We start from the raw sequence: 10797 nt of genomic DNA, 5'->3' as shown, positions 1-10797 counted from the left end.
CCCCCCCCTCTTCACTCCTCCTTTCGCTCGACCTTCGACGGATTCTCGCGAGCGAGATCGAGATCCCGTTTCTTCGATCGCACCTTTAATTATCATACGGACGGCTGCGTTTAATTAAAAAGCGAAGGAGAACGCTCGATCGCTCTTCGCGCAGGCTTGAATAAATATATCCAGGCGCTCCCCGAAGAGGAAGGATCCTTTTTAAATAGCCGTGTCGGGCTGCCTGTTTCGTCCCAACGAGTATCGTCCTTTCGATATTTTTGTCCTTAGGATTCCTGTTTCCGTGTTATCTGAGAAATTCAACTTCCAGAGGTTTCCCTGGGACGAACGTCTCGTATATCTTACGCCTCGCCAAGAGTACGACGATTCTGCATTGTGAAGAACGGAAGACTTGACGAATACCACAGCGAGGGCGCCAATTGATTAGTCGCGTTATTATCGGGTCAGTTGAAAAGTTCGGCTCGATTCTTCAATGCAATCTTCCGCAAAGTTGCATTCAACGGAAGCAAATCATCGTGGAACAATCGCCGTAGTTATCCGTTGACTTTTCCATGCTCACCTTTCCAAGCACGATACACAGATATAATCGGTATCATCACTGATTTTTTGGAAAATTGTACCGAACTTCTCGATTGACCCGATTTGTTTCGGGTATATCGTCACAGAACAAGAAATTAGTACCAATTCAAGATTCCAATTCAAAATATTCTCAAATATAAGGGAGAATGTATAATATTACATGAATGTAAAATTTGCTTTCACGTGAAAACATTACACGTGTATATACAAGGTATAATGTACAGGGTGTCTGGCGCAAGCCGAGCTATCCGGCATATATTTATAGTTTAGATCAATATAAACAAAGGAATTCTCTACTATTTTGCAAACCACACAGAATTTTGAGTTATTTATTCATTGTTGAAAATAGCCATGTTTGGAGGCTTCTTTAGTTAATAATTCAAAAATTTGCTTAGTTATTTGTAAAATAATACAGGACTTCTTTATTCAGGATGGTTTAATCTACAACTATATGTTGTATATGTTGTACGTAGCGATAAACGTCAATATGAACTTTGCACCTATCGTATGGTAGAACAGCTGTCATATATTTGTAGATTAGGCTATTCTGAACAAAAAAGTCCTTTACCATTTTGCAAATAGCCTCGCACATTTTTGCAAGTTATTAATATAAGGCTATATTCAATAATTATTAACGCCAAATTTTGCGCGGTTGTTTGCAAAACGATAGAGGGCTTTTTATACGTATATCGATCGAAACTACAAATATATGACAGTTGGCGTGGCTTGCGTCAGACACCCTGTATAGTCCCACTAAAAATATACTTACGTTATTTAAAAATAATTTTCATGAATTGAGAAGAAAAACATATGGGATATAAAAAGAACGATTTCGTCAAACTAAGAATTATATCAATTTAAAGATATTGTTCCTTCTGTCTAATATTTTTTCCCTAAATTCATAAAAATTATTCTCGAATAACAGAAATATGATATTTTCAGTGGAACTATATAGAATTTCTTCATGTATCTAAAAGGAAATTTCATCTTCGTATAAGATTATATATTCTTGCTTACATATGTGAGAATATGACCCTTGAATTGATAGTAATATTTTCTACGACGTTCACGATTAATTTAATTTCAATCGTCGCTGCGAGATCACGACGACTCCACTTCAATTATCCTGTGATTTTCCTCTTTATTTTCTTACGATTATCTACCCTCGCGGTACCGCTCGTTGTCCTTTCGAGCGATGTCGTTCGCGGGATAAAGAGATCTCGTTGTTAATCTCGTCGTCGACACCGCGCGCGCGTGCGCCCGTTCGCCGGCACCGGGATTCTCCCGGATTTTTCGGGAAACGCGTGACGACGAGAGGGTGAACGCGGAGGGGGGGTGGGCGAACATCCCGTTTCTTATCGTTCCGTGGGCCGACGGGTCTCCGAGGAGCAACGTGGGGAACAATGCGACGACGTGGTCGTCGGTCTTAAGCTTTTGGCGCCCGGAGAGTTTCTCGTGTGTACACTTGAGACCGCCAATCATGCTGATTGTCCTGATTGTATCCGTGAGCCGTTTGCTCGCCGGGTTCTGCTACGCTCCATAATTATATTAGCTTTGAGGGACAGGATTCAAGGACCTCCTGCTCCGCGCGTCACTCTCTCTCTCTCTCTCTCTCGCCTTCCTACTCGCCCTTCCTGACGCGGTTCATCGGTCGTAGCTGACTCATTAGCGATACTACGAGCAAACAGGACGACGAGTGGAGGGACATCGGCGCCGTTCGACACTCCGAAATTCATTACACAATGGCGATGATACGCTAATGACACTGCATGAGTGACGAATGTGTATATGTGTGTGTGTGTGTGTGTGTGTGCGTGTGTATTGTTGTTGTCCTTTTTATTCCTAGAAGAAGAACATCAAAACTGACACAGGTAAGCCGACATAACCATGTTTCTCGGCTATAAAGTATTGAATTCGGATAGAACACACGGAGAAAAAGGTTTCTTTAGATTTAGTATTTCCATTTATTTGATTAAAATTTGTTTTATAGAAACAACATATACGAAATATTATTTGTTTGAGTAAAAATTGTACTGTCTCATTCAAGAAAATTCTATTATTTGACAGAAAGAACGCTATTACTTGAAATAATACCTTTTAACCAAATAAAATATTATTTGATTACAATGAATATATAAAATGAAACAAATAATTTCAACTGACATACTTGAAGTTTGCTGTGAAATATAACTTCACAGAATGCGGTTGAAGTTACCGGCAACTGATTTTTCCCTATTTTTCTTGTTTATTTGTTTGAGATACTTAGAAATAAAAAGTCAGAGGATTCTTTTTCATACAATAAAAGAATAATATGCGTTGTACAATTTTTAAAGTTTTAAAAAAACATACAAGACTAATGACAACATGTAAGGATATGTAATAAACGTATAAAATAATACGTTCAGTGTTTTGTTCTATTTTTTAAATAATTCCCTATATATATATATAATAATAATAATAATTTGTACAAGACTATCATATATTTTGGTAAAGAATTGCGACTAGTTTGTATCTATAAATATAAATTTTAACTTTACACCTCCAACGGGGTTTTAGAGCCCAAAAACAAAATGGTGCTTCGCTTTTAGTTTTTACCCTCTAAAGATTTCTACTTTTCTACGGTTGTCTCGCACCGTGCTTTTTTCCTGTTTCTTTTTTGTTTGAAGAGAGGATACGAGACACTGACTCACTCTTCTTCCTTCCTATTCTCTTCCTTCCCTCTTCCTTCGAATAAGTGCCATTGTTCCGTTTGCCGTGCCCGTCGAGATGTGGCGACAGCTTGCGCGCCGCACGTGCCATCGGGTCTTAATTACTCGGACATTGCAGAACGTCCCGGCAACCGTTATCTATCTCGCACCGCGTCTCTCGTCCGATCATTTCTCTTTTCGCGCGACGAAATTGACTCGATCTTGCGGGGGTATTCGACACATTAAATTCCCGTTCGATCCTCAGCGTTCACGGTATTTCGAATCCGGCGTTCGGCCGCGCGTTCGGAGAGTTTGGTCAGTTTTCGTTCTCCGCGCCTGAGCGATAAATTCGCGCGAAATCCGGATGAAATCGCCAACTACAACGAAGCGTTAACCGATGGACCTTGTAGACTGACGATACCGACGAGTGAATTGTCCAAATTCTATCCACGAAGGGCGTCGAAGGGGCCTCGCTGGAGTACCGAGACGTGAAGCGGCATATGCGACACGGGTGCATACAAGTCGCCATTTGCCGCGCGCGCGTTCGTATCCGGTCGGCCGATCGTGCGGGAAGCGCCGAGAGAGAGGACGTAGATGGAGATTGGCAACAGCCGATATATTCTATTTACAGGTGGACAATGGCGAATAATCAGCTGGCGTAATGGAGTGCAGGTACCGCGCTTCGCGAGGCCCTCGGCCTCTGAAAGGGCGATTAAGGCCGGCGGGGGTGGTGATTGGGAGGGCGATCTGCACGGTCAGATACGCGGTCCCTCACACACACACACACACCGGGATGGTGTGTAGGAGCCGCGAATACGCGCGCGACGACCGGAGGATTCCGTTGTATACGCGGGGCATGTTATTACAACATGTAGCCCCTCTATCCTATCTCAAGTTCGCACGGCTCTTAGTCCCGTAATCGCGCGGACCATGAAGGGCGTTGGATCGGGACGGTTCGCTCTCTTGATTAGTACCGCGCAATTGGTTTGTTTTTCGTTTCCCGTAAATACGTACGGCGAGGAGAAAGGAGCGACAACGAATGCGAGACCGTAGACTCGGCTTTATTTGCCGCGTGAGAATCNAATTGTTGTCCCTACCTCTCCCCCCCCCCCCCCCTCCTCTTCCGCTCAACTTGCTTCTGCTTGATTTCGTTCTTTGTTTGTGAAAAAGAGCATCATATCTCTGTCGTACACAAGGAGTTCATAGAAATCATTTCGTTATCACACGGATAATCTGTGACATTCGTCCACCCAATCAAACTATCCAACAGGAATTTATCTTGCTTTATCTTGCTTTATGAATATTCACGTATCGATCTCTCAGTGGGGTTCGCCAATTTTTCGAGTATCCGAAATTGACGTAGATGTAACAGTTCGATGTTCAGATCCGCGCGTCGTGGTGGATCCCGCCCTCGGCGGTTGCCCCCCGCTCCCCCCGCGGAGTATTCCCCGATAGAAAGTTCGGCGAGCGACACAACGCGAACGTTCATTCCCCTTCTTCTCTTTCTTCTTCTGCTGCTTCTTCTTCTTCTTCTTCGAGGAACTCCACTCGGCGAGGTCGAAATAACGAATTAACGTACTTAAGCGAAGAACGGCGCGAGTTCTCATTAGCGACAGAAGCAGAGCGCGGTGGGCAGGTGGAATTGGGACTAAGGGGAGAGGCGAGGAGAAGGAATCAACTTCTTCGGTACGTAAGTTGTCTTCGCGTGCCCTTTTAATTACTGCAGGCGGCGGGAGGCGGCGGAGACGGAAGCGGGAGGGGCGGGGAAACGGCACGTGCATTTGCATTTTCCGGAAGGGCCGTTTAGAAGTTACGCCGGAGTCGTCCAGAAGCGGCAGTGCGGTTATTTAATGAGTAAAAGGAGAAACAAGGTGGTCGTAGGCAACGGGATGGAATAGGGGAGAACGAGTCGACGACGTGCTCGAGAGGGGGTACCGTCCTTGCGGGGGTGAGATATAGGATTGTATTTTAATAGAGGCATTACGGAACGCGCCCGCTTAGTTGAGACGTGTTTGTCTCGTATCCCACCCCTCCCCGCCGCATTATTTCTCTTTTTTTTTTTTTTTCTTGAACATTTTTCACATAGCGTAAAGGCACAGCTTGTCTTCCTGGCAACTTCTTCGGAATTCTTTAGGATGTGTACACTGAAGAAAATATCCGATCATGTGTGGAATTTAATTGGATTGGATAATTAAATTATACATATAAAAAATAACAAACCGATATATACGATCAAGTGCAACGTCTGGTTATTTCGTCATTTCATCCGATCATCGAATTCGAATCGATTTTTATCGAATAAAGGTACGATTTGATCGGACGGGAAACGATAAAAATTATTACGGATGTACAAAGGACAACTGATTTTTCTGTTAGGTTTCGGTAACTATATCGATAACTTTCTCGGGCATTTCATCGGATTAAGGTATACATCATTTGATCAGCCGATGAAAATAACAATCAGATACACCATTTAGTCGGTTTATCCGATGGAAATTTTTCTCAGTGTATATATAGATACCAGTTTCTGCGCTGCGTCCACGCGAAATATTGAAATATTTGCACAAAAGAAACAGCTGGTTTTAGGTGGCTTTAAAGGAATACTAAAGTCGATAAAGAACTTGATAAGCGTCGCGTTACGTAGAAGCGATCCTTCAAATGTTATGTTATACACTGACACGATTACTATACTTTTTGTATTTCTTGTACATATAGATTTTACATAAATGTAAGTGGGATATAGGTAAATGTTAATCCGATGAATGTGCTATTCTGTTTTACCACATCTAACGGAAAATCCAAGCAACATATATAAACATTATTTCGCAAACTACTTGTACTTTTTAAAGCCTTCAAATTTTATTAAAAAAATACAAAAGTGTCCTTTAAAATTTTTCTGATTGTAGCGTTGACGTATTCGGTAAATACTAAGATATTAGTACGGCATTTACGGCATTATATAACCGTTTTTTTTTTTTATTAATATACTGATACGTAATTTTTCCATACTTGAGCAAGGTGATATAATATTTTCCCTAAATACATTTTTATGCAATTACAAGTTTCCTTAATTTTTCTATTTTATTTAATTGTTCCGTTCTCAAACTTGTGACGCATATAACTAACAGTTAGTACTCGAGTAGAAATTTTAGTTCTACAATGAGTATATATAATTCTACACTGAGTCTTTACGGTTTTCTATGGTTATCTTTGATACTACAAATAGGATAGGTAGTTAATTCTCAACTTGTAGATTAATATAGAATTAAGTGGACGTAATGTAAAATAAAAAAATTTAAGGTATTTGTTGCATTAATTACGAATATATAAGTCAGTAAATATCACATTTTGCACATCTTTTTCTGTTCCTACGAAATTTATTCGCGATATTCTATTAGGCCTCGACTATTCGTAGCTTGTTGTATCTCAAGTTATGATTCGGATTGTAAACACTTCCCGAGGCACATTTGAAAACACTTATTAGTGTCCTTCGAACAGTCGCCGATTCGACATCTATATTGCTCCTACAGAGGATTTGCGTTGGTATCGAATTTTATCTTTCAATGTTTAGCACATTGCCTTTAAATTAATATTATAGATAACAGTTTTTCTAAACGTCATTTATACTGATATATAGGTTTATGGATGAAAAATGTGCACTAAATGCATATCAAGGGCCGCTTACGCCAGAGTATTACAACACTTTTTTCCACCCTAACATTTGTCACGTTTGTAAATCACCGAATGATGGCAAATTGATATTGTGTAACGGCTGTAAGATGATTGCTTATTGTTGCCACAACCATAGAAAATTGCATCTACCGCAACACAAGGACTTTTGTCGAGCTAAACGTCAACATCCGTCGATGTACGTCCCTCCAAATTGGAACTTACGGTTGAATTCAATAAGGGAATCCATATTAAAAATCGAAGAAACACTGCAACGCCGATTATTAGGATACGAATTACAAATGTTTACATTCGCAAAGTCGTGCCTTTTTTGTTCGCGACAAGGTTATTTGTTGACTTGTCCTAATTGCGTGTCTGTTAATTATTGCGTTAAGCATAAAGAAAAGATTATGCATGATAAAATCATGTGCAACGTGCTGGCTCTAACTGTCAATCTTCATATTCAATTTATCGAGCAAATAGAACGAATGGAAAAATACGAATTTCACAGATTTCCTTTTGAGAATAAACTTTTCACCGACATGAGTACATTTCACAAACAATATTTTCAAGGAAATATATCGAGAAATTATTGGACTTACGCTGACTACGCTTTTACAGATTTCGTAACGGGACCATTGACTCTGCTCCACAGTTTGCAATGTGTAAATTTAGTCAAACCCATAAAAGAATTACATACATATGTTATTCATATTATAGATGCAAAATATGTGGATAGATATAACTTTCCATCTTGGGAGCTTTTCTTGCATTTCATACGTAGAAATGGGAAATTAATAATTGTAATGGTAGGATTAGAATTACCGGACGAAACATCTAACAGTGAAATTTGTAGAATTTGCGTAAACTCTGGAAAGAAGCTCGTTCTTGAATCTGTTCACATGTTGTACCACGATTATGTTACCAGTTCTGCATATAGACGACCAACTATAGTTATAGGATTTCACGCGGAACTTAAATATTTAGATGCGCGGAGAAAATATTTAGAAGCAATTCGGGCCCAAAACTGTTCGTTACTTTTGACTAGTAAGTCGAAAATTAAGATGGAAGAGCACTTAACTGAGATACGAGACGTCTTGGGTGAATTTGTAAAACCTCTTCTTGAAACTGAAAATAAATTCCGTTCACATAGACCATATAGAGACTTTGACACAAATTACGTGTTTTATCGTAATGCATTTTTAATTATCTACAAGAATTTACATAATTCGAGCAATTAGATTGAAGCCAGTAGCAGCTCTTGTGTATGACTATTATCATTTCAGTGGTATTATTGCAAACAGTGGACGAGATTATATGAGAAGATTATATGGGTCTATGAACAAATTCGCAAATGATTTTAATAAAGAATATATTTAAAAATAGTTACATTATAATTGTTTGAAAACGTTTTATCATTATCACTATTATTGTCCTGTAACAGTTAAATCATTGCTTTAAACATTACATTACATATCTCGAAACATAAAATAGATATTAGAATATTACTGTTTAGTACCCAATGTGCGCCATAGTTTATGCTGATCATTTTATGCATAGCACTCAATCATTCAATCCTTATTTGATGTTTTGCATAACTAGTTGTGGAATTAATATATGGCACATATTGTATTAACTAATAACATGTATTGTATTAGCTAAACTTTTTAAATCATTGTATATTAACGCGAATTTGGCATGTCTAACGATCATATATAATGTACTTTCCTAAATAATTCTCTATATATTTTCGAGTTTCTTTAACACTTTCTATATTATTTTTAATTGTATTATTCTTAAACAAAATATATTTAAGTCCACAATTAATTAAGATTAATTAAGATTAATTAAGATAATTCACTGATACACAATTAATTAAGATTAATTAAGATAATTCACTGATACTTGCGGCGGAAATGGCGTGATCTTCGCATCTTACATTACATTTTCCTTTTAAAGGCTTTGATATTTGATGCTTTGGTGTACAAGTGTACAAATCAGTCGATATCTAATTTGTATATTTTACTTTCTTTGTATATGTTCTTTGTATATTTGTATTTTATTTGTTTATTTACTTTTACTGTTCCTATCGAATCTATTTGCAATATTCCATTGGGTGACAATTCGTAACCCGTTGTATCTTAAATTTCAATTGGAATTATAAATACTTCTCAAGACACACGAGGTCACTTTGTTAGTGTCCTTCGAGCAGTCACCGAATCGACATTTATACCACTTCTACAAAGTATACGATTTGCGCCAAAGTAAGAAGTTTCACACATTGTTCTTAAACTGATATTATCGGAAGAAATTTTCTTAAATTTTGTTTATACTGTCGTACAGATATGAGTAAAAAGTGCGCTCTGATAACATATCGAGGACCATGTTCATCTGCGACTTATAACAACTTTTTTCATGCTTATCTTTGTCACGTCTGCAAATTGCCAAATCAAGGGAAGCTGCAGCTGTGCAACGGATGCAACATGATTGCTTATTGCAACGATCACCATAGAACAATGCACTTAGTAGAACACAAGTACATTTGTCAAGCTATACAAAAAATTCGACATAAGAATTTATTATGTAACGTTCCTCGAACACCATTGCAAGAATTTTTCAATTCGAAGAATAAATCTATAACAGCACTGAGCGAAGCACTGGGTCGTAAACTTTGTGATTATGAGATGGAAATGATCGTGTGGGCAAGATTGTGTAATAAATGTGAACAGCATGAAAAATTGTTCACTTGTCCTGTATGCTATTCCGTCAGCTACTGCGATAATCACAAAGGAGAGATTGATAAACACTATGGAATCGAATGCGAAAACCTGGCGCTGAGTGTTAATTACGCAATCAAATACATGGATCGCTCAGGACAAAGAGAAACTTACAAGTTTGATCAGTTTTTTGACACAAATAAATGGAATTTTACTGACATGGGTACTTTTCGCCAACGATATTTTCGAATGAAAAAGCCAAAAAAGTGGGATTATGTTGACTACCACTTGACTGAAAACGTAACAGATCCGCTGACCGTCTATGATAGCTTGAAAAGTGCAAATTTATTGAATTCATTCATTACAAAAATCGGTATATGTATCATTCATTTTATAGGAGCAACATTTCCAAGTGTATATAACTGTCCATCTTGGGAACTTTTTTTACACTTATTAGGCAAAAGGTGTAAATTATTAATTGTATTAATAGGATCAAATGTTCCACTGCAAGGATTAGACTTTAGCATTTGTAGCTGCTGTGAACAATCTGGGAAGACGGTCGTTTTCGAAACTTATCAAATGATGTACCAAGATTATGTGGCCAGTCCTGTTTATAAACAGCCATCTTTGGTTATATTATTAGATTTTGAATTTAAATACGACGTTTCAGATAAGATGTGTTTAATGGCAATTCGAACTCAGAATTGTCCTTTAATTATAACCGCCAAATCGCAAACTAAAGTGCAAGATCACTTGTTTCTTGTGCAGCAACATATTGATGTATCAGTAATTCCCATTCTTCAAATTGAAAATAGATTCCGATCTCATAAACCATATAGATTTGTCGATACAGGTTACGTATTCTATCGCAACCATTATATAATGTTATACAAGAATTTATATAATCCAAATATTCAGGGTGAATCTAGTAGCAGCCTCAACGTATGACTCTTACCATTTCAGTAGTATTATTGTAATAGACGAAATAGGCTCTGTCTATAAATAAGTTTAAAAACGGTTCAAATAATTTTAATAAAGATTATATCTAATACCAGTTATGTTTTTTTTTATTAGAAATATGTTACCATAATCTCCGTATTACTGTCCCATAACAATTGAATTAACGTTTAAAATTCAAAGCATTT

General features: G+C 38.1%; 1 protein-coding gene across 1 annotated transcript; it reads left to right on the top strand.

The window, feature by feature from the left end:
* Nucleotides 1-7360: 7360 nt before the first annotated feature.
* On the top strand, nt 7361-10438 carry LOC106744657 (the record flags this gene model as incomplete). The annotated part of the gene is made up of 3 exons (XM_014619588.1): nt 7361-8168; nt 9279-9875; nt 10050-10438. Coding segments are annotated over exons 1-3 (1794 nt in total), but the record flags the coding sequence as incomplete, so codon positions are not given.
* Between the last annotated feature and the right edge of the window lie 359 nt (nt 10439-10797).

Source organism: Dinoponera quadriceps, unplaced genomic scaffold (assembly GCF_001313825.1).
Source record: "Dinoponera quadriceps isolate SergipeBrazil2010 unplaced genomic scaffold, ASM131382v1 scaffold1352, whole genome shotgun sequence".
Taxonomy (NCBI): domain Eukaryota; kingdom Metazoa; phylum Arthropoda; class Insecta; order Hymenoptera; family Formicidae; genus Dinoponera; species Dinoponera quadriceps.
This window is presented reverse-complemented; position numbering and strand designations above follow the sequence as displayed.